At 39.0% G+C, this 25,532-nt stretch overlaps 1 protein-coding gene across 1 annotated transcript in view; it reads left to right on the top strand.

Annotated features, from left to right (window-relative positions):
* TFAP2D (transcription factor AP-2 delta) overlaps positions 1–25,532 on the top strand; it is a 55,068-nt gene that overhangs the window by 9,968 nt on the left and 19,568 nt on the right. The window contains exons 4-6 of the mRNA XM_029243978.1: positions 6,028–6,193; positions 6,371–6,489; positions 19,615–19,756. Coding sequence (XP_029099811.1) covers positions 6,028–6,193; positions 6,371–6,489; positions 19,615–19,756 — 427 coding nt within the window. The remainder of the gene's footprint in view (positions 1–6,027; positions 6,194–6,370; positions 6,490–19,614; positions 19,757–25,532) is intronic.

The following is a 25,532-nucleotide window of genomic DNA, read 5'->3' as shown; positions in this document are numbered from 1 at the left end:
CGTGCCCAAACACAGATGCTGCAGATGCAGAATTCAGTCTCCTTTATATGAAGTATAAAATTCATGTACCAAAGGATCTAGAGGCATGGTTTGTTGGAAATCTATTTTAGGGGGAGGGGGAGCTACTTTTCCATAGCCTACTGATGTCTCTCTAATTTCTTTATTGCTTTGGACATCACCAAAAGCCAAAGCACTCTCTGCACACACGTTACACACCGACCACTACCTTAAACCAGTAGGTCTCTCCGTGCAGACCTCCCTTTCTTTTGTTCTGCGTGGAATCTCGACCCGGATAAGCGCATTCAGACCTGGTAACCCAGGAATACCTGTAACGACATATCCTTCCCCCAAACAGTGCAACTAGCTGCGGATGCGGCGTCCGAGGCCTATTTCATTGCAGTTAGGCCCCTTGTCCCTTTACTGTTTGATTACAATTAACATCTGCTTTACGTGGAGGGAGGGGATTACGTGGGGCGAGGGGTGGGTAATTGGGACTGAGAAGGGCGATGAGGCTAGAGAGAAAGCAGCCGAGAATGCTCCTACCCTACCCCGTTTACACGCGCACCTCACAGAAATGCAGCCGCAGAACAAACGGACAGGAAACTCCTGTAATCACTTACACATTTTTTAATGTGTCAGAAAAAAACGAGCGATCACTGGAGATGAAGAAGGGGAGAAAAAAAAATCCCTGCCATTTGTATTTCTTTCATTTGAATTGTAAACATCTGTTTGGCTGTAAGGCGAACAGAGCATTTATTTTGCTCTCCAGATTTGGTCTAATGACGTGTCAACACCGAGACGGCGGCGAGTGGGGCGGCGCTGCGGCTTTGGAGAGGCTGCGCACACGGGCCCGCGCCCGGAAGCCCGCGGGAAGTATTGATCGCACCTGCGTAGCGTGCGGGGCCTCTAGCCGTCCTCAGCTCTGCTCCGAGGCGGGAAGGCACCCGGAGGGGAAGAGTAGCTTAGAGGCAGCTTTAGGGGTTCCAGGGGAGCCGCAGTACCTGAGAGAGGGCCCGGATTCTTACCTCTGCCCTAACTGCCTGGAAGGAGAAGAGGAAAAGCGGACCCAGGCATAGGCGCCTGGCTTTCCGATTCCGTAGCTGCGTAAAAAGTGGGCGGGTCTTGTCGCGCTCTGCAGCTTGCGCCCAGCGCCGCGGCGGTTGTTCAACACAATGGTAAGGTTGAGTGGCCTTAACTCGGGTTAAGGAGCACGCGTGCGTCCGTTTTCCGTTGTACCTCCTCACAATAAATAAGGGAAATAAATGGAGCAGGTGTGAGCATCCCCATTTTTGAGATGGGCAGACTGAGGCCCAGAATTACCCGCCTAAGGTCGCATGGGTCACTAGTTGGCCAACCTTTTACCTCTTTCCCTCCCCCACATCGTCCCCAGCACGCCAAGGCGGGTACAGCCCCATCCCCGTGCTTTTTTGGCCTCACGGGATCTGACAAAGTCTGGCCGCTGGAGGATCTGCATCTCTGTATTTTGTGCTGGTTTTGTTCCCCACACAGGCTTTGGTTGACTTTTCACTGTAGTTGTGGCAAAGTTATCCCTTTTATGATAGCCACGTCCTAACAAGTGACCTTGAGTAGATGATTTCTTATGCTGTTACTATAGCTACCCATCTGAGTTTGCAGCATCGCTGGAAGTAGGAAGCTCTATCTCCAAATGCCGATTTTTAAAATAGTAAATCCCATGGAAGTATTGCGTCTGTGCACTATGAATGGAAAAGGGGTGTACTCTAGAGAAGTTCGGCATGAGGACCCTAGCTATGGCACCAGAGACACCCCTAACTGGAGTGCTGGGTCTAGAATGAATATTGCATAATTTCAATAAGAGCTGACATGCAACATAGGCACCAGGAGGAACTTCAGCTAGTGACACTGGGGAGGAACACTCTAAATGGCTTGACATAGTTGACCCTTTCATGACTTTCCTTTTCTGAACTCTCGTCATTGCCATCTGTAGTCTGGAGCCCCTTAGAGATGTCCCACCTTCATTCCAAATGCAAAACTCTGGTTATGTTGACCTATTACTCTTTTCTTTCTCCTTAAAAAATAAACCACTGGGAAGAAAGACGTCAGGTTCCCCACATGCTGCTGTAAACTCTACAAGTTGCCAAATCTTTAACCAGGACAAGAGAGTTCCCCAAGGCTGCAGCGATGCCAAGTATCAAAGTAACAGAAATTCCCTTTAAAGATGCTGTGACATAAAAAATAAAAGACTCTAGAGTTGATGGCTAATGCTGAATACAAAATAAATCCTCCAGGCGATTTGTGTGTGCATAAAGCGTATTCTTAATATGCAGCCTGTGTGACTTACCTAATAAATGCTTATTTGAGCATAAGCCAGAAGGCTAACCTGGATGCAGGAGAGAAGACCCAGGGCCCAGAGAGTTCTCTCTTGGCTAGCTGGCAGACTCAGTGACTTCCCTGAGAGCAGCTGGCTTTCAGCACAGGGGGTTCACTTTGCCCAAAGGGGGCAGTTTTCCAGTTGGAGAAAGCCCAATATAACTCCTTCTTTTACAAAAATTATAATCTTCTGCAACTCCCTAAATTTGATTTTTAACCTACCGCAGATGAACAAAGATAGGAAAGTTCTAAAATTGTGCCCTTTCCTTTCCTGGAAAACAACACGTACACTGATAATGAACTTGAGACGGGTTGGGTGAGATTCTTGTGTTCTCCACTGTGTGTGTGCTGGCTGGCATGCAAGAGAGGAAGATTTATGTAAGAATATGAATTTACTGATGATTTATAGTGACCATAGTTGAAAGCCCATTTTCAGGAGAAAATGTGTGAATTTTGAGTAAAAACATTATTACTTGTTTCCTTTCTTTTCTTTCTTTCTTTCTTTTTTTTTTTTTTTGTTTTTTTTTTTGTTTTTTGGCTGTGCGTGCAGCTTGTAGGAACTTAGTTCTGTGACCAGGAGTTGAAGCTGGGCCCCCAGCAGTGGAAACTCAGAGTCCTAACCACTGGGCCACCAGGGAACTCCCTTATTTTCTTAATATTTTTGCTTCAGATGACCTCACTACTGCCTGAGTCCTAAAGCTAACAGGGTCATGATTCTTACAACACAACAATAAAACCCGGATTCACTGATATCTAGCTTACTTTCCTGTTCATCTCAACTTTTGACAGGTCACTTGAGTTTACTTTTAAAATACATTTTGCATCTAGAGGTAAAAAGTGAGAGTATCAGTGAAAGTATAGTGGTAGTTTCTAGACCAGAAATCTGCAGAAATTATTATTGTTATTATTTGTTTAAAAATTCTCTCTGAGAATGTGAGGTGGGGAAGCACAGTTGAATTTGTTTTTCCAGCTCCTGAGGCAGGCATTTGTATATTTTTTCACTATGTTGGCCACAAGTTTAACTGCCAAGAAGGATTTCAATTCGATCATTGAGACTATGACCTTTCAGGCTTCAAACTGAGGGCAGGTTTCCAGACACCAGCATTGGGAATTTAGCCAAGTGTACAGGACTCGTCTTCCAGCCTGTAGAGCGCTGGCTACTTGGATGTTCTCAATATCCGGTCCTGTGTTTTGGAGTAGGGGGCATTCAGGGTGATCTCCAGCCTCGGAATGCTTAGGGAGAAAGACCCGGGTCCTAGCACTTTCAGGGGAATCTTGGATAACTGTAGGACAGCAGAAGGAATTCCAGAAAGCACAGGAGTAGAAACACTTTAAGAGTGGGGCAAAGTTAGCCTGTTCTCTACACCCAGGTCCAGGGCCCCTTTGTCCTTTTAAACATCCTCCCAGATTCCGTAGCCCTGGTGCCTAGAAAACACACCTGAATCTGAATGCCACAGACCTGATGGACATAACATTCCATCTGAGCTGCTCACTCAAGGAAGGGAAGGCAGGTGGTGACTCCTACACCAGTGCTTCTCAAAGCGTAATGAGCAAAACTACAAATAGAACTACCATACGACCCAGCAATCCCACTACTGGGCATATACCCTGAGAAAACCATAATTCAAAAAGAGTCATGTACCAAAATGTTCATTGCAGCTCTATTTACAATAGCCCGGAGATGGAAACAACCTAAGTGTCCATCATCGGATGAATGGATAAAGAAGATGTGGCACATATATACAATGGAATATTACTCAGCCATAAAAAGAAACGAAATTGAGCTATTTGTAATGAGGTGGATAGACCTAGAGTCTGTCATACAGAGTGAAGTAAGTCAGAAAGAGAGAGACAAATATCGTATGCTAACACATATATATGAAATTTAAGAAAAAAAATGTCATGAAGAACCTAGGGGTAAGACAGGAATAAAGACACAGACCTGCTAGAGAATGAACTTGAGGATATGGGGAGGGGGGAGGGTAGGCTGTGACAAAGCGAGAGAGAGGCATGGGCATATATACACTACCAAACGTAAGGTAGATAGCTAGTGGGAAGCAGCCGCATAGCACAGGGAGATCAGCTCGGTGCTTTGTGACCACCTGGAGGGGTGGGATAGGGAGGGTGGGAGGGAGGGAGACGCAAGAGGGAAGAGATATGGGAACATATGTATATATATAACTGATTCATTTTGTTGTAAAGCAGAAACTAACACACCATTGTAAAGCAATTATACTCCAATAAAGATGTTATAAAAAAAAGTAATGAGCACATGAATCACCTGAGGGACTCATTCAAATGCAGACTCTGACTCAGAAGGTCTGTGGTTGGGCCTGAGATTCTGCATTTCTAACAAGCTGCCAAGGAGATGCCAATGCTGCCAGTTGAGAACTACCCTTTGAGTAAAAATATTGGACAACACTCTCTTGCCCATTTTTCTTCCTCCACCTACTTTTTTCTCATTTCCCTCATAGAACGTGACCGTTTTCTGGAGATGGGTCTTAAGATTACCCATAACTGAAGAAATACAATGTATGCTCAGAAAAGCACCCTTTGAATTTGAACTTGCCACTGAACCTCCAAAGCTCTGCCCTCAGATTATTCAGGGCACAGGGAGGAGCCTTGGATCCTGAGGCTGTACAGCCACTGCATTAGCAGTGTGGACACTGGCTCAGGATTTTTGCGTTAAGGGAGGATCCGGCAGTAGGAAACCCTCCCCACTGATGATCACTTTGGGTCCTCAAGTCTACTTCAGCTGCCTGAGGTCAGGGGATGTTCTCTGTTATTCCTGGAGGAGAGAAAAGCTCCAGGGGGCTTTCTGGACCTTGGAGACAGAAGGCTTCTGCTCCAGGAGCCCCAGCAGGGCGAAATTGCTTTAGTGATTTTGCTAACAGCAGTTAACTTTGCTTTGTTCTCTACTAGTAATAACGATAATAACAAATACAGTAACATTATTGGCCATTAACATTTAATGTGTTACTGTTACTATGTTCTAAGTCTGGTGCTGTGTTTGATTGTGTGTGCTGATCCTGACGGCTGACATATGTAGAGAAATTTGACCAATTATCCACTCACATGGGTTGGGAGTTTCTGGCAATGGGCACATGATTTTTAGTGGTACCTGGGGATTGAATGACTCTGGTGCCTATAGTTGTTAGATGATCAAGGGGAGAGAGATGGCACTTCTCAAACATTTTAGAAAAGAGCTTCAAAACTTTTGTCTATATAGTAAGTCATGGATTTAAAAAAAAAAATCTATCCATTGTGTATATGCGTGCACATACAAAAACACACACACACAGAGCCATGGATATATAATATCTACCCTTTGTGGGTATTTACCTAATTGAAGTGTTTCTTGTTGTGGATGATGTCAAAATTAAATTTGGTGGGCCAGCCAACACTCCATAGGATGCTAATTTTGGCTAAAATATTTTAATTTTTATACCCTCACAAATATTTTCTGTGTGATATTTGAAAGACAAACCTTGAGTGTTATTTGAAAGGACATCTTCAGAGCAGCTTTCTGAGATGATCCAGGTGATATATGTATAAGGAAAATTGTGCCAGGTGTTTCCAAATCCTATGTAGTGTTGTGATAGTAAGTTTATCACATGTGTTTTATGTTGTTATCTGCTCACACAGTCACTAATATATAATATACATTTCCCTCCAAAGGTGGCACCTGCGTGGTCAACCCCACAGACTTGTTTTGCTCTGTCCCTGGTCGTTTGTCCCTTCTCAGTTCTACTTCCAAATACAAGGTGACCATTGCTGAGGTGAAGAGACGCCTCTCACCACCTGAATGCCTCAATGCTTCACTCTTGGGAGGCATTTTGAGAAGGTAAGAAAAAGGTGTTTTCTGGCACTGCGGTCTTCTAACTGTACTGGTACCACGCTCCCCAACCCTCAGCCCTTACATTTTCTGTCCCATGTTGAATACCCCACGTGGTCAAGTCTTCTCATCATTTTACTCCGAATGTCAACCTTCAAAACCTAGCTTTTGTTTGTTTTCGGACAGAGCAAAATCCAAGAATGGGGGTCGCTGCCTGAGGGAGAAACTGGATAGGCTTGGCCTGAACTTGCCAGCCGGAAGACGGAAAGCAGCCAATGTTACCCTCCTCACTTCCTTAGTTGAAGGTATGACTTTTTAGCTCCGCAAGGTAATGATGGAAGGTTAGCAATTCTTTGAAATTCACATTTGTTTGATTATGCTGTTTCATTTTTGTCTATACTGTTACGATAGTTACTGGTGAATTTCCCAACTAATCATGATAATGAAGATTAAATTAGACTTAATATAAGGCTTAGATATTGATTCATAAACTGTCATCTGATTTACTAATCTTGGCAGTAATAGGAAAGAAGATAACAATAGAAGATTTAGGTACTTAGACAAGTATTCCCCACATAACAGCAACAAAAAAACTCTGCAATTGTCATTTTTATTATTGTTTATTTTAGTGTTCAGATAAATCTGGTTTGACTCATTGTTATTCAGTGCAACATGATCTACAGGATAAATAATAATCCTTTATAGAGAGTTCACAGGACTCAAGGCATGGCACCAAGCCTGAGAGCACATTGTATTAATCCGATAGACATCTCTTAAAGTACAGTGAAGTTCCACGGCTTTATGTGTGGGTAAGCGGACTCACAGAAAGGTTAAGGTTAGCCAGTGGGGTAGACGCAGACGTGGAAACATACTCCCAGAAGTTTTTGTTTTTGTTTTCCAATTTACCTTTTCCCTTGTGTTTCTTCTGTAAGAACTAAACTTTACATATTCTCATTCAGTCTTCTAAGAAGAGGTATTATTGGAGACCTTTTAAACTTTGTGGAGGAGCTTTTGAATTCAAAGGAGAGTTCTTCCATAACCTAGAATGCTATTGTTTCAAATATGAACGAAGAAGCCTTTTTGCCAAGCCTTATCTGAACACACCTATGACACTTTTCTTGCATTGGTTTCTCACTTGACGATAAGACACTGTAGGAAGTAAAAGGTAAGTGAAACATACAAACAAACATCTTGCCTTTTTCCAGATTATCAACAGACAGTACTTACTGAACAAGTCTGTGAAGTAGTGTGTTCTTGACCTTGGTCTTGGCAAAATTGCTTTGGTGATTTTGGTATTTTTTTAAAAAATATTTATTTATTTATTTAGGCTGCACCAGGTCTCAGTTGTGACACATGGGATCTTTAGTTGCGGCATGTATGTGGGACCTAGTTCCCTGACCAGGGATCAAACCCGGGCCCTCTGCATTGGGAGTGCAGAGTCTTACCCACTGGGCCACCAGGGAAGCCCCTGATTTTGCTATTAACAGGTATCTTTGCTTTACTCCCTAATTGTAATAATGATAACAACCACAATAGTATTATTGGTCATGAACATTTAATAAGTGTTAACTGTTACTATGTTATATATCTTGTGCTGTTTGCTGTGTGCATTAATACTAAGAGCTGGCGTATGGTAGAGGGAGTTGACCCATAATCCATCCATGGGGGCTGGGCGTACGAAAGGAAGAGCAAAGTAGAAAAAAATGACTCGTGGATTGATTCTAAAGAGAGACAGATTCCTGCTTAATTTAAGTGAAAACATCATGAAAATTATAGCTATCTAACAAAAGAGCAAAATATGTTCAAAATATAAGAGTGGATTCAAGAATCGTATGAATCGTAGAACATGACTGGTTCTCAAACCCAATTCCACAGTAAAATCATGGGCCTGGGCCCCATTCCCAAACCACTTGAAATGCAATCTCCGGGGGTATGGCATAGGTATCTACATTTTCAAAAACACCCCCTGATGTATAATGAGGTTTAAGGATCATTGACTTAAATGTTCCTTGAGATACTTTTCATGTAACTGGTGTGAAAAGTAAAGGCCCTAAGAGAGACCTTTATCCAAGGTGTCTGTGAATGTCTATCCAGTAAAACCTGAAGAACCCTAAAAGGGTATATTCAGAATTCTTCTTATTGATTTTTACGTTAGCCCAAAACACCAGAGCACCCTGTGTGGGAATCATTGATGGATGCTCACAGAGGTGTCACATCAGCCTTGGCTGATGGAACTTAAGACTGTATCCTTCTCAGATACATCTCACTTTAACTGGATGCTTTTGAAATGCCCCAAATATTCATGGTGTAGAGAAATAAATATTTTATTGTTGAATTCCAGGCATTCTGATGGAACTGAGGAAATGAGATTTAGGGGCAAAGGGACCTTTTGCATTCCTCAACTCCCCACATGTTACATTATGACCCTTAAATGTGTGCATTCTCTCTCTCTCACACACACACATGCATCTTAAGTTTCACTACTATGTACTATGTTCTCTGGTATTGTTATTCTATTCCATATTTTTGTATTCTTTTAAAATGCTGATTGTAAACCCACTACTTTTAAATGCTGAATGTAAGCCCACTAAATTTATTTCAAGACTCATTGTTGAGTCATGGGTCATGACCCATGGTTTGAAAAACTACAAGTGGTCTTAGGACAAGAGGAGAACCTAATATGTGTGACCTTTGTCCTCTTTGTGCTAACATGGATTTGATTCAGTTATTTCAAGCTTGTTTTGCTTATACCGTTTTAGCTGGTAAATTAAAACTTTACCATGGTTACTGGTTGGTATTCATAGACCTTGAATCGACCATGTCTTTGGTAATATTTTTGCCCCTCAATCAAACATTTTTGTGGGAGCCAGTAACATTTTAGATGAATTTTTTCCAGAAATTCTAAAATGAGATTTCCAATTGCCAAAAATGGTCCATCAGCTTTCTTATAAACCTAAGGTTCTGTAGGAAAGAATACTAATTTTTTTCATCATTTAGAAACTTTTTATCTTCCTGATGACCCAAGACATTGCTGGGGTTCAGTCCAGCAATGGTTCAATCCTTCCCCATTTTGGTACAGCACTTGAGAACAAGATAATTCTGACTGGCTTTATTCCTCCTCGACCACACTTGGAAATAAATCTCCTTAAGGTCGACCTTCTGCGACTTTTTAGTACTTGTCTCGGCCCCTTTGTGGGGATGCTTTGAATACAGCCTTGCCATTGATGCTCTTTTGATAAAAATCCCAAAGAAAGAGTAGTGTATGGGGACCCTGCTAGACTCTCCATGCAGACATGATTTACCCTTTGTCAAGATTCAATCAGTGAATAGTAAGGTACCTTATAACAGGGAATGAAATTAGCAAATGAAGGTATGGTTTTCAAAAACTACCCTTGTCACTAACCTCACAGTGGTTTCATCGTGATATTCCTAGGCTTCTACATTTGCCTTGGGTTTTCAATCATTTTGTTTTTAATTATTTTATAATCATTTCCCCCTGTATTTCTTTTAAGTGGAGTCACTCTACTAATAGTGCCATTCTAGCATCGTTGTCAAATTGACATATTAGAGTCATTATTTTAGGGACTATTTTAGGAATTTATGAGAGGGCTATTTCATGCAAATTTATAATATTTAAATTATTCACAACATTTCTGTTACAAATAGCATTGCGCCTAATAACCAGTGGGATGAAGAACTCAAGACTGACTAGCTTTTTTCACCAGATAAAGTTGTTTGAAAAGTGAACATTTTAGTAAGGCACGTATTTAGAGTGGGGATTTTTTTTTGGTCCACGTAGCACAGATATATTTGACCTACAATGAGATATGAGTATTTGAATTCAGAGTCCACTGAATGTAATACTAGATCATATTCCTTTTTTACCCATATGTCTTCATTTAATGGGGTTTAGATATACAACTAATGGTTGGTACAACTTCTTGTACCCACTGTATCATAAGCCTGGAGTTCTTTTTATTTTCCCTCGTTAATCACATTGCTATGACTTCTCCTTTGTCCACTCTGGTATCTATAACATTAGAGAGTTGTCATTTTCTGGAAAATTCAGGGGATTAGAATTGCTTAACTGATTCGCTGATCTTCCTGAGATCTTGGGATAATCCCAGACTCTTCCAGAGTGGAAGAAATTCTATATCTGGAAAACACTCAAAGAGTTTGGCCAATATTATTGTTTTAGCTCTAATACTCTTGCTATATATTTATTATTTATGAATCACCAATTAGCTGCTTCCTCTATATTTTATTCCAGAACAATCTTTGCAACGTTGGTGGTTGTTAAAACAAGTATAAGGGGTCAATTATGGCAGGAATGAGGAGTCATTCCTGTCTATCTCTCCCACCTCACTTGAGGTTTTCCAAGATGGCCAAAGTTATGGAGTGTTGCTGGAGGGAAGTTTTGTTCACTTGAGTGGGGTGCTTTCCTGGGACTTGCAAAGGCTCATAGAGCATTCTCAGGCAGCACCAGGAGTTCCAAAATCATAGTTAAGTCCTTAAACATAAATGCCTTGGCTTTCAGTTTGTCGTGACCAGATATCAAGTTCTGTTTATATGTATATTTAAAAAACAGTATGGGGCAGTGAAGGGTATAAATATACATCAGCAAAAGAAAGGGGACCATTTACACATATTGTGTGTGGTATCTATTCACTCTTTTCAAATCTAAACCTTTTGTCCCTTTTGCCTCCTTCTTTAGTCTTCCCTCCTTCCTTCCTTCCTTCCTTCCTTCCTTCCTTCCTTCTTCCTTCCTTCCTTCCTTCCTTCCTTCCTTCCTTTCTTTCTTTCTTTCTTTCTTTCTTTCTTTCTTTCTTTCTTTCTTTCTTTCTTTCTTTCTTTTCTTTTCTTTTCTTTCTTTCTTTCTTTCTTTCCTTTCTTTTTAAAGTAAGCTCCCAGCCCCTGTCCTGCACATCTCACCTCATCCCTTGGCCTAGTACCTCCAACTCTGCCCCCAGTAATAACACTTTTGCCATTTGGCTGACTTTGGGCAGGTTGCTTAACCTGACTGAGCTTCATTTTCCTAATTTACAGATAAGGATCACACTATCTGGGATGTTTAGGGTAATGCTAGCTGTTATAACAGTTAATTTCCAAATTTTCAGTGGCTTAACACAATAGAAGCTTATTTCTCACTCTTCACAGATGATGTGGGTGTTCCCCCCCCCCCCCCCGGGCCCTTCCTTCCTCTTAGTCTCATTCAGGGACCAGAGTACTTCCACCTCTAGCTATGCCCTCCTCTAGGTCCTGGGAGCCCTATGCATTCAGCTCACAATAAGGAAAGACACGATGGTGAAAGGACACAGCTTCCAACCCACTTGGCCGGGAATTGGCCCACGTTGCTACCGTATACATTCCATGACAACTAGTCCCATGGCTATGCCTAATTCCAGAGGCATGAGATATACCAGAAAATGTAGTGTCTAGCTGGGCAGAATCTTCTCAGCAACAACTCTATAGTATAAAAGAAAGGACAAATCTTGGACGGTCCAGCTCCCATTTCTGCCACATCTGCCTTGTGTGTCTTTTGTAGAATTAAATACATTCGCTACATTAAACACTTGACACAGTGGGGCAAAGAGACACTTAATAAAAATTAGTACCTGTTCTCTTGTCTCTTTCTCCCTAAACAATAGTGTTACTTAATAGCAGAATTTACTCAGGATCATAAAACTTTAACCCTGGAGGGAAATGGAAGATTGAGTAGTCTAAGGCAGTGGGACATAGCACACATGGTTAAAGAGTATGCTTCTGGAGCCAAATAACCTTGTTTGAACCCACTTCTACCACTTACTAGCTGTGTGCTCTAGGGAAAGACTCACAACCTCTCTGAGCATCAGTGTCCTTACCTACAAAGGGGTGTTAATAATAGTACCCTCCTCATAAGGTTGTTGCCAGAGTGAAATCAGAATGTTTATAAAGCAGTTCACAGGGTGCCCAGCAAAAAGTTGGTGTCGATAAATTTTAGTTATCTTTATTCTCAAATGAGAAAACTAAGTTACAGTGAGATTAACCATTTTGCACAGGATCACGGGAGCAGCAAGGAGGAGAACCCAGGTCTTCTGGTTTGCAACATCACCATGTGTTTTCCACTCGGATTTATGTTAGTGGCATGGATTCTGAACAGTTGCATTGCTGAACTACTTCTGAATTTAACTATATATTTATAGTTAGAGTTACAACAGTTATAACAACATAACTAAGGAATAGAAAGAAGTTATCAATTCCTGAGCCTGTTTTTCACCATGGATTGGACATCCGTGCTGCTAGGAATCCTGGGCAAGCTTGTGGGGCTTTTTTGCATCCAGTAGTACAAGCTGTTTTTAACATCCTGTTGCACCATCTGCTGCCACTTAATCCCCCAAAGTTAGGATGACGTTAAATCTTGGTTCTTTCTGTTTTTCTGGAATAATTATCAATAGTGTCTCTTGTACTTTCAAAAGGGTGCCAATCTAGTTAGTTAGTTAGGAGACTATCCTACAAAATCTTTTCCTTCCACTTCAGCCAAATCAACCTAAGGTAGGAGACAGGAATGCAATCACTTGGTGCTATTTCCCCTTTGTCTTTAATCCTGACCCTATATGATTGCATTTCCAAGAAACCAGGGAAAAGAATGATCAACTTGACAATGAACGCTTTCCTATAAACGAGATATTAGGGAGCAAGTTTTCTTCGTACGATTAGTCCATGGCTTTTTAATTTAGGAAGAGGTATTGTTCTCTACTTGAGGCTTGTAGGATTCAAACGCCAAAATCCTTTTGCCAAGTATCAGTGATAATACACGCACAGGGCACACTCAGCATTATTTGCTCTTCTCACGGAATTTAGGACAAAGGTGCTATTCCCCTTGTCTTCACACAGGTACCAGAGTGGGTTTCTCTGGGTGTGTGGAGCTTAGGGCTAATCTCTGAGGACGCACAGCATGGCTGTAGGTCTGAAAGGACCAACATCCCAACATAACTCCTTCACCAGCCATTCCAGACATCACATTTCCACCTAAGTCCCTCCTCTGGGATAAATGTTTCCAGCTTTCTTCTAAAACTGTATGTGATATTAAAAGGGTAATACATTGACCCCTTGTTATATTGTTATAATAGTTCTAACTGGTGCTCACTTTAGTCACACGATGACCTGGAAGAGCCTAATCACTAGGGGACCCTGGTGTCCCCTTTTGCACACAAACACTCTAGCATTGACAATGTCTTCTCGGGCACAGCTTTGCATTTCAGAGCTGCCAGTGGAGTTGGACTCAATAAGTAAATGCTAGTGCAGTCTATGTTAGTCATTTTAAGGTTTTTCTTGGAAAATGCCTTTTTTTTTTTTCAGACTTATAGGTATTATCTGTAAATTTCTTATTCTAAGTCATGGAATGGTTTCTATCGAGAGACCCTGCTTTGATAATTGATCATTAGGTAACAATTTGATATTGTTGTCTAATATCTGAGAACTCATGTCTCTCAGAATTTTCAATAATTGATCTCAGTATCTTACAATATTATGGATAAATAGACATCATCTCAGAGGAATCTTCTTAAATCATTCACTTACTTCCTAATAGTGCTCCCCTGACCTGTATCTTATGGTTTCATTCATTTTCAGGGAGAAACGTGTTTACATGTAGAGGGAAGAGGAAATAGGCTATTGCACATATGCCCTTGTGTCTGACTGTGTGCTTGTGGTGTGCTTGGATTCCTACTCCTATTCTGGCACAAAAAAACAAATGTATCCAAGCCTGTTCGACTCAGTCCTGCCTTTGCCCCTTTGGTCCAGCATGCTACTCACTCCTGCAAATCACGAAGCTTCCTTAGAAGCACGTCTCTGCATTACTTGCCTAGGTTTTTTCTTTTTTCTACTATTCTCTCTTTCAAAGTTCATGCCAACTAATGCGCTTCTCAAAACTCAGTTTCTGCTTTTCTCCACTGTTTACATTTGTCAATATTCGTAGGTGTTCTCATAAAATGGTAGATTGTAATTATTCCTAATGATGTCTAACTCCTACTGAATAGTAATGAAAGTTTTGAAATTGCTTAGGTTTTAATTTACAACAAGTATTTGAGTTTAGATGAAATCTTTCTCAGAACTGAGAGAGCAGTTTTGCTTTTTAATTAACATAATTTTAAGTAGGTAATTCGTTAGATGGTAAAAATTCAAAAGTTACAAAGGGTATATAGTGAAATGTCTCCTTTTCACTCTATTCCCCATTTAGATCCCCTCCTGGAAGAAACAAATGTTACTGGCTTCTCTATTTCCTTCCAAGGATATATATGTGTATGCATAGTTTTGGTTTTTATTTTAAAAATTATAGCACTCTATACACACTGTTCTACACGTTTTTTTCACACATTATCTTAGTTTTATTTTCAGTTTTTACAAGTTGTTCATTCTTTCAAACATGCACAGTATTCCGCTGTTTGAGTGCATCATAATCTATTTAACCAGTGACCTACTAAGTATCATATAGGTGCTTTTAATCTTTGGCTATTACTAATAATGCTACAATAAGCAACCTCACACTTACATAAATAATTCTTCAGATAGGCAAGTATATCTATTCAATAGATTCCTAAGAATGTGTTGCAGGGTCAAAAGATATTTGCATTTGTAATTTTAAAAGATTATTGGAAGATTGCTCTTTACTGTGGTTGTAAATTTATAATTCTATCAGTGATGGGGGTAAGAAGCATTGATATGTTAGTACTTCCCTATACTCTAGCCCAAGCAGGGTGCTATCAATTTTTTGATCTTTGCTAATTTGAGTGGAAAAAAAAATAAACTACCTCTATTATGAAGGAGGTTGAGTATATTCTTAGGAGAATTTTATGAGCTTTTTTGTCTGTTCACTTACTTTGTACCAATAGGGTAATGTTTTACATTTTTCTCATTCATTTGTAAGTGCTCATTGTATATAAGGAAAACGGGCTGTGTGCCTCTGATATGAGTTGCAAAGCCTCTCCACCCCTGGCTCTGGTTTGTCTGTTTACTATTATGAGTTTTTTGTTTGGTTGCTTATTTGTTCAGATCTGTCATGCAGAACTTTTTTATATTGATATAATCATATTTCTCATATATTTTATTCCATGGCCTTTCATTTTTATTGTAATATTTTGAAAGTCCTTTTTTATCCCAAGATTATAAAATATTTCTCCCATGTTACCTTCTAATTACTTTGTGGATCTATATTTTATGTTTAAATCTTTGATCCATCTAGACTTTTTTTTGTTGTTGGATGTATGATATAGATCTAATTTTACTTGTTTTTTTCCCCCGGATGGCCAGCCAGTTGTCCCAACATCTTTTATTGATAATCCATTTTCCCCTACTGTTATGAAAAGCAAGTTTCATCTTACACTAAATCTCCTTAAACAAATATACTTTTTTAATCGACTGATGACTTTGTTCCCCTAACAGTGTCTCTCCTTTACCCCACCACATAGCCACTTTTGTTTCTAGAGTGTGTATTATATCAGCCAAATAAGGCAGAACTCAGTATGCAAGAACCCAGATAGACAGAGGTCTTTACAGTTTAATATTAACTCCATGGTAACTGGGGTTTTTTTGCAGTACGCGGGCCTCTCACTGTTGTGGCCTCTCCCGTTGTGGAGCACAGGCTCCGGACGCGCAGGCTCAGTGGCCACGGCTCACGGGCCCAGCCGCTCCGCGGCATGTGGGATCTTCCCGGACCGGGGCACGACCCCGTGTCCCCTGCATCGGCAGGCGGACTCTCAACCACTGCGCCACCAGGGAAGCCCTGTTTTCTTTTTTATTGATATAAGCCACAGAATCCTTGTTTTGGGGGAAGGTGTATATTTCATCCCCACATAATGCTTTCCCTTCACCTTAGGACAACCTTGGCTTGAGATGAGGTCAGGAGCTTACAAAAAATGCAGATGCCCTGGCTCCAGAGATTGAATGACAGGGGGTGAAACCCTGGTGTGTGTGTGTGTGAGTGTGTGTGTGTGTATGCACACATGCTTGTATACACACATATTAAACAAACTCCCAGGTTATGGGAATAGCAAGGATTGAAAAACACTGTCTTCAAGCATAATCTATTTTATTAAATGGCTCCACTGATACAATGATATACTCAACGGGTTTTTTATATATTTCATTCTTTCTAGCAATTCTCTTTTGCTCTAGTTTTTCACTTATATTCTTTGGAAGGGGTGCCTCGCAAGATTATTGTTATAATTAACCAATAAAATATTTGAAAGCTTTTCCATTTAACAAATGTTTACTAAGTACCTATTATGAATTGGGTACTGTAGTAAGCACAGAGTATGGAATGGGGAACAAAACTATCACTTTGAGGAACAAAGTGTTGGTATTTAAACAAAATCCTCGTTAAATAGGGAAACTACCACATTATAAGGCACTTACCTATAGTGTAGATTATATGATATATAGTGTTACAGAGTGCACTCCTTTTAGAACCTTTCTGGAAGCCTGTAACAGGTATATTAAACCTGTCCTTCAGCTCTACGGTTTACTGAAGCTTGATATTTTTTTTATAACTTTTTAAATATCTCATCCAGATTTGAAAATATTCTCAAATTTGCTATCTAATAGGTGCTTCTCAGAATAATCCCAGAGATAGATTTGAACGTGCTATTTTCCATACATGTAATTAAAATTGAAATCACAGATATGTGACTGGAATTTAACACATATGAATTGTTGCTTTCATTTAATAATATTGGGTATTACAATAAGAAGTTAAACCTAAATTCTTTCTAAGGCAATGAATTTAGTGACAGTTGGTGAGAATTGTCTAGCGAATAACAACGTAAAAGTATCCTTTAGTACAAATTAGTTTTAGATATTGATTTACAGTTGTCTAAAGTACATTTTCTTCTAAAATACAATAATTCTAAAAGGAGAAAAAATCCTTAATGACCGGATAAAATGTTGAAATTAGGTGTGTTCATTTCTATTTTAAAAATGCATTTAGACCTGTTTCAGGTAAAATAATGTGGGAACCCGGAATCTCAGTAAAGTGATCAATCCACTTTCCTCAGAAAACATTTTTTCCACTAACTTTCCATTTCGGGGCTTCAACAATAATTGCCATGTAAGTGTTTCCTAATATTTACCTTTAGTTTTTTACCTTTTGCTTTTGAGTGTGTAAAATGAATGCCCTGCAAAAGAGCAAATTCTCTCTTTATGCTCTTCCCGTATTCTGTAACTTTGCTTGTGTTGGTTCTTTGAGAGAGAGGTCCTCAACATGAGTCATTAACTGCTGCTGTTACTATTGAAAAATGCTTAGTGTTTTCCCCTTTTTTGGAAGGGGGGTGTCACTACTTGGCATAGAGAGCCTAAAGCCTTGCACTTAGAATATTCTGTCCAAGCTCTCAAACTATCCCCCGTGTATCCTACTTCTAAAACAGTAATTTTTGGAATGACATGAAGTACAATGGACGTATTTGCCAAAGTTACTGTGTTGCTTCAGTGGTGTAAAGAAGCAGAGGTGGGGTGGTCCTGGTTTGTCAGGTGACACAGTGCATTGAAATAAAGGAAGAGCTTAAATCCTCTCTGGAAAACAACCACCACGGGGCCTCCCACCTCATCGTGCACAGAAATGAGACAGCAGCTGCCATGTTTGCTATATGGGATCTAGCCCTCCAGGGATCACTCTGTCACCCCAGATTACTGCACCTACTTGTTCACGTGGGTACTTCGTCTCCCCACAGAGACAGAGAAGCTCATAGTTCTTTATTTTCACAAATCAGTCAAATCCCCTAGAGTCTTATTCACATGCTTTTCTGCTCCAAAATTTTCTATTTTTCTTAAACCCGTTGACTCTAAGATATCTGTGGTACAGGATTGAACTGTAGATTTGTCATTGTTCCTGAATGTCATGTGTCTTTTAATCCATGGATCCATTAATTAATTCATTCTTGGGTCCTCACACACAAAGCTCTTGTGGCATGGTCTACACATTTTAACCACACATCAGAGTGTCTTCACTTGCCACTTCTTTTGATGTAGCATCGCTATACATCCAGTAACAATGTTACGTCGCAAGCAGGAGAAAGCAGTAAACAGAGCTAAGGGAAGGAAGGATCTGGCTGTCAGTGTAAATGTAAATAGCAGCTGTTCCATTCAAACTGTTTTTAAAACTACCACACGGTGAGGTTTGCCTAAAATGGGCCAGATCCTCAAGAATCAGGTTTTAACACAAAATTTAAGAGGCACGCTGCCATCCTCCTGTTTGCACTGTTTCACTTCTCCTACTATTGCACAAACAGTAGAGGGAAAATATATATATATATATATATACACACATATACGTGTTGATATTATATATCAACACATATATTGATATATAATATCAATATAATGTCAGTGAACACGTACAGACTATAGATAATGCTTATGTAGATGCAATCTAACTTATAAAGTGCTACTAAGGTGTTTCTGGATTTGTTGTTGTTGTGACTACTATCATTGATACGACTGTCATCTTCCTAGAAACAGGGACAATCTTTGGTGCCCTTTTATCCTTTACTCCTCCCTAGCACTTTGCCTTGAATGAAGTAGGGGCTCAATATATATGTAGTGAGAGCTTGCTTTTTTAAAGTTTTAATGGTCAAGTAAGTATTGGCTTGATTGAGCTTTAAAAATACTGTTGTTTTCCAAACTGGAGTCCATGGCCAAATCTTGCCTTGCCAATAAGTCATTTTTACCCCATTTCTTTCAGATTTTGTGAAAGAACAAAAGTTATTTATCATTATACTGTACTTAAGAAGCACTGTATTTTTTATAAGGTACTGAAGAAGTACTATACATAGTACTAAAAGGTACTGAGGCTCACCATAAAGCCTGATAACGCTAGTACTGTAATTGGGCAGTATAATCTCTTCAGCAACATAATGTTGTGAAATTGATATAATTCAATTATTTCCCTTTCCAAAGTGTTCCCACTTCTTTGAAAATGTATGTGGACCTTTTGCCAGTGTTTTGATAGGTCTCCTGGAAAAGATACCTGAATATTTAGGATACATTGAGAATAGGTTGTAGGTTGGGCAGCAACAAAATGACATGCCCATAGAGCTTTTCCCCCAGGGCATTCATGTGTAAGATCTCAGATGTCCATCTGGTCTAATGGTCAGAGCCTCCAGGGGAATCAAAACTCCTAGACTGTGCTTCTGATTTTCCCCCTCAATTTCCCACATACCCCTGCCGGGTAAGTAGCTTCTGTTTCTCCATGTTTCTTAACCCCACCCCACCCCCAAAGCTCCTTTCCCTTGGATTATTTAGAATGAATAGGAAAAATGATCCACATGACCACAACCAGGAATGAGGCTTGAGGAAAGAGAATGTGTTCCTCTTGTTGAATTTGGACATTAGTGAGAAACTGACTTTTATTGTCTGCCAACGAAATTAGTGAGAAACTGACTTTTATTGTCTGCCAACAGGGGAGGCGTTACACTTGGCTAGAGATTTTGGCTACACTTGTGAAACAGAGTTTCCAGCCAAAGCAGTAGGAGAACATCTTGCCAGACAACATATGGAACAGAAAGAACAGACAGCAAGAAAAAAGATGATCCTAGCGACCAAGTAAGCAGAATGGGGAAGACTCTGTGTGCGTTCATCCTGTTTTTTTTTTTTTTCATTTTCTTTGAATGAGGGAAACAGTTTAGAAAGCACCTGGTCTCTAAGGGGGGGTCTCACACACCAGCAGCTAGATGTATTAAACAAGGACTTCCCCAACATTGCACCCATAGCAAGATTTGCAAACTGTATAGTGATGGAGCTACCACCGACACTGACAAAAGTTCTTAGAAAACCTCTTCGGAATAGTAGGAATGCCTAACATGTTTAGGAGATGTAGATTCCAGGCAAATATGCTGATTGGTTGCTATGCAATTCGGTTTAAGCCACTCACTGTGCCTTAATAAATGAGGAGAAAGATCTTAAAACACTATAAGTTCTCAGAGAATGTGAAAAATTGAGGACCCAGATGCATGAGAGATAACAGAGAGACCTCTGGGATCAAGGATTGGCATCAGTGCCCCCATTTTTTCTTGTATATAATTAAGCAAATAATCCCTGAACTGCCCCAGCCCCTGTAGTGATATTGTCAAAAAGAAAAGATAGAATGTGTGAGAAAGCTCCTGAAAATTGTAAAAAGTTCAATTAAAATGTGAATTAAAATAATGAGGGAAATGATGTGGAAAAGGGGAAGCTTTCATAAGATAACTTCAAACTCCCTCAAACTTGAAAGTTCTTTGATAATTAATGAAAGAACTACCATTTACTGTGTGAAAACCCAGCAGAACCTTAAGTACTACTCAAATCACGTTCAAATTTTTAGAAGAGGACTTCTAAAAACAGTGCATGTTGGGACTCCATGCTTCCACTGCAGGGGTTGTGGGTTCAACCCCTGGTCGGGGAACTAAGATCCCGCATGCTGCGCTGCATGGACAAAAAAAAATTTAGATGAAAATCTTTCAAGTGGTAGCGAATTCTTGCTCTCTTCTCTTTACTAAAACAAGTTGTTGCTACAGATAAACCACTAATAATCTTATTTAATTTCCTAACTCTATATTCAGATTTTAGAACTAAGACTCCCAGGTGGTTAAATTATCATTTATAAATTAGTTTCTTATTTGGGGAAAACTTGTAAAGAGAAAGTATGTGGTAGATCGTGTTAGAAACATTGCTTCTTAGAAACTGATTTTTTAAAATGACTTTACGATATGTTGGCTAAAATGTAAATGTCTCAAAATGCACAAAACCAAAAATAAATATTCCTCCTTCTACTACATCTAAAGTAACGTGGATCTTCTTACAAATTTAAGGTTTTGTGTGGCATACCTACCACCTACCAGGCTTTTGCCCAGGAAACGTTAAGTCCATTATTTGGGGTTTGTGCTGCTTGTGGCTGTCACTGTTTGGGTTTCAGATATATTTATTCATTGCTCTTATGAGAGTACTAGATAATTCTCTCACCTTGCCCCAAAGAAAAGGGAAATGAAAGGTGGTGGCAAAAGAAGAGAAAAGACAAAACAAGGAGATAAAGGGGAAAGGAATAGCAGAAAGACAGAAGTAAGACTAAGAGTTAGAGAAAGAACATTATGAGGGATGTAACACTTGGATTTAAAATTTTGAGAGGAGCTTTGTGCTAGGGAAGCTGCTGAACACTTGCTAGTAGAAAGACCTAAACCTAGATTTTTTGTGCAGTTTATCTCCCTGGGGGGGGGGGCGGGGGGTGGTCTTCACTTCTACTTTGCTTCTACTTTTTCCCTCTTCCAAACAGTTTTTGACCCAGAGAGGTCTTCATCCTCCATATTTCAGTTTTACCAGAAGGAACTGAAAGTACATGTAGTTTGTTCATTTGTATCCTTAATGTAATCTCAGGAGACTCTAACAAATTATTACAGCTCAGGAGAAATAGACAGTGCTAGAAGTTAGGTAGTATCTCCTAGGTGTTCCCAAAGCATATCATTCTAGCTGGTAGGATTTTACAAATTTCCCAACATGCATACCCCATGTGATACCTCTGAATGATACTATTATCCCCAAATACTAATTATCCAAGAGAAAACACCTTCATGTTTCCTACCTCAAAATTACTCGGTTGTGGTTTTATCATGCATTTTCTAAGACTTTCACCCCCTGATCTAGAGAAATCCTTCTTGTCTTCCTTCCTCCAGGTTCTAGAACTGTTCATTCCCACCATCCACAGCAAGGCCACCATTAAATTTCCAAACACAAGCTCCCATTTTCTTGGGAATTCCCATCACTCTGTCTAAGTGTTTGGGAGTCAGTGCATTCAATCTGATGTTGAGATTTTGTTTTCACAGAAGTAAATGTTAGAAGAACTTGGGAGAAGTACTTTCATATTTGTCAAAGTTGTATGGAGACATCTATTTTATAGTAGTGGATTCAACTAGGGAGTACTATTTCCCTTTTACATGGGATCTAAGTAATGTATATGATTTTAGGTGATATTTTGAACTTTGATTTCATGAAATATTTCAAGAACATGTAATTCTCTTTGATCCCTCTTCCCGTAGCTGGACATTTGCAGACCATTAAATGTCAAGCAAGAATTGAATTCACTAATTCCAATTACCTTACTTTAAGTAAGAGTAAATAGGCTATAAACATCTAGAAATTAGGAGACAGACTAAATGTTTTGTTTTTGTGGTTATTTATATCCATTCCATCTTCTTATTAGATCATGTGAAACAAGAATTGAAGAATCGGAGACTATGCAGTCATAGCAAACATACTCAATACAAGTAGTCATCAATATAAGTAGATAAATTAAGGGGGGTGTGGGAATAAATGCCTTTCAGCGACATATTAATGGATCCAACATGTGTTCTGAGTAGTTTCTAAATTTTCCAATGGTAAAGCATTGGCTGTTTTCGATTAAAATGCTCAGTGTTGAAATTAAGTAATCTACATGGATATTTGTTACATTCTAATCAGTTCACCTTTCTTTGTTCACAAGACTGTGACAATTGTATCAAAAATATGTACAAAATTCAAAATTCTTTAGATGAGAGATCCAATTGCTGATCCGCATGGGCACAATGGCTTACATATTTCTTTTTTACCTCTATGAATAACAGATTCTGTTGTATTTAATTATATTGCTGAGTATACAATTGTAAGAAAGGCTCATTGATTAAGTGCCGTTACCCTCCTAATTCCTCTTTATTCCCAGTGCTTTGTTGATTAACCAAACATTTTCGTGTAATTAGATACTTATTTAAGGGGAGTAATAGAAACTGAGTTAGACAGTTTTTGAAATCTAAAAATGTACTGGACAAAACATTTATTTGATTTATGAAAAACACATTTAAACCTCTTCATTGAATTTAGAACTAAATATGATTAACACTTGATCTGCATTAGAGTAAAGTGGAATAGTTAGCGAGTTTTAATTTTTACCATAACATTAATAGTCAAAAGGAGAAACAGAGCTTAAAATTCAGACATCAGCTAAAAAATTACATCCTTAAGGACAATGACGTAAGTGATAAAGTTAGAATTTATGATTCATCGAAGATCATCTTGTGTTATGTAATTCATAACGTGACATTTTGTTTGGAGAAATAAGAGTATTTCTTACTATAGCTTCATAAATAAAAATTTAAATAAGAATAAAACTAAGCATAAAAATAATAACTCTGTAACTGTCATAATGTGATGATGATAATTGCCTAAAGGAAATCTACAAAATTGTCATCTGTTTTTAAGTCTGGAGGCTGTCCAAAGTCAGTGAGTTAAGCAGAAGAATCAAATATCAAGGTTGAAAATTCTGAAACTTCTCCTGATACAGCTTCATGTGTGGAGTAGTTGAATTGCTTAGCATAAGTTAAATTTTTCCACACTTGCCTTTTCCTCATTTCTTCCTCAACTTTAAGTTTATTGTAACTTGCTCTGTTGTTTAAACAGTAAAGAAGTTGATTTGCCAACTTTAAATTAGTTTATTCAATTATCCAAGAAATTCCCATATCATAACACACGAACTAAAGCAATGTTTTAACGTCCATTTAAAATTTTAATACATTTTAATCTGATAGAAAATTAAGAGACCAGTCGTTAAACAACTCCAATATTCCTTTGTAATAATGCATCATACTGATGACCTACCACGTAGTAATTCACATTGCTAGTCTGAAAAGTGATAGATAGCAAGAGTCTGTATTTTAAAATTTAGTAAGACATTTTCTAAAAACAAAGATAACAATATATCTAACTCTATGAAATAACATGAAGCGCAACAGATAACGATGCCCCACCAAATGTCATCATTTGATGCCAACAAATAATATCAACATTTAATTTAAGTTGTTACTCGTTAATTAAAAATAGGCAATACACCTGAAAGTCAGCCAACTGAGTCTAACTCAGAACAGAAAAAGTGAGAAGTTCAGATAAAATATTTTCAGTGGAAGTACACACATGCACTGTTAAAACATGCGTTTAGATGCTACATCTGAGACTCAACCAAACATTAACAGGTGGTATGGAGGATCCTGTTTGATTTAGAACAGGTAAAGACTTATCTGTTGTTTGGCTTTTCCTTTCCATATATCCCTCTTTTACTTTCACCTCTGTTCAAAATGAGTAAGGCAAATTCTGTGAAATGATGATATTTGAACACTGGCATTAAAATTGAGACTCATTGCTTGTTAAAAAAAAAAAGGTCTCAAATGATCTCCAGAAGAATTCGGTAAATATGGGGTACCTTATAATAAACAAGCCTCCTCTGATTTTAACTCAATGGTACGTTATTTGGGCTTCAAGACATTTTGTCACTTTGTAGTAGTTTTTTGCTTAATGACACAAATGCTTTGGAGAGGACTTAGTGGCTGGGCCCATGCAGTGACTTTCACTTGGAATAATTGGACCCTTCTGTACTTGATTTTGGCTCCATAGGTAATTATAGTCAGGGCTACATTATTACATTTTGTGACTGCCCATTGTAAATCCAGACAAAGAACCTAATCACTGTCATATTATGCCTTGAATATGGGGTGGTTTCACTTAGTTGATGGATCCTTTTGAGCAATTACTCGGCAGTCTTTTACTTCACTCTTCAGCTTCTGCATTACTCTAGTGTTTTGTTGTTAAAAAACACACACACACACACACACACACGGTTCCTTCATATGTTTGCTTCTTCAGAATTATATCTTTTGGACTATGTATCACAAGGGCTTTACTGTTATCGAACAATCATGGTAATATGAAACCAATGATCAGAAATCATAATCACTTAAATTAAGAAAAGCAGCAGAAAAATGCCCTTGCTGATACTTTTTTGCAAGAAACTATCTTACGTGGAGCACAATGTAATCATTTTTCTGAGACAGAATGAGGCTAGTAGACTAAATTTGGGTGATTGTCTACTTCAAATATTAAAAACGCAAATTTAGTCCAGAAGAGTCTGAATTATAATGAAATATTGGGGAAAGGGATTTCCCAAAGTCTGCTTGAATCATGGCTCTGAAATAAGCCTATAGCTTGATTTAAACTTGTTTACAGACATGATACCCCACCCCCAGAATCACATTTTAATTTTTTTAAAGGAATTATTAATTGTGATCCTGTTGTACAGATTCTTCCCTTATACTGAGGTTAATCTATGAATATTCACCTTAAAAATGAACATTGGTTTTGTCAATGTTCCTGGACTGTTACTCACTTGAAAGGTTTCATGATCATCTTGAGAGCATAGTTGCTACTGTAACTCATTGTAACCTCATCTGTATGTTGTAGATGGAACTTCAGAGGTTGCTTTATGGTATTTACCTAGTCCTCTTTTAAAAGAGAAAACAAGCCTTTGGAAAAATATCATGGGATGAAATTA

Source organism: Monodon monoceros, unplaced genomic scaffold, assembly GCF_005190385.1.
Source record: "Monodon monoceros isolate NGI ecotype Baffin Bay Population unplaced genomic scaffold, NGI_Narwhal_1 Super_Scaffold_3, whole genome shotgun sequence".
In the NCBI taxonomy this organism is placed as follows: domain Eukaryota; kingdom Metazoa; phylum Chordata; class Mammalia; order Artiodactyla; family Monodontidae; genus Monodon; species Monodon monoceros.
The sequence above is the reverse complement of the archived record's forward strand: the minus strand, read 5'-3'. Positions and strand labels throughout refer to the sequence as shown.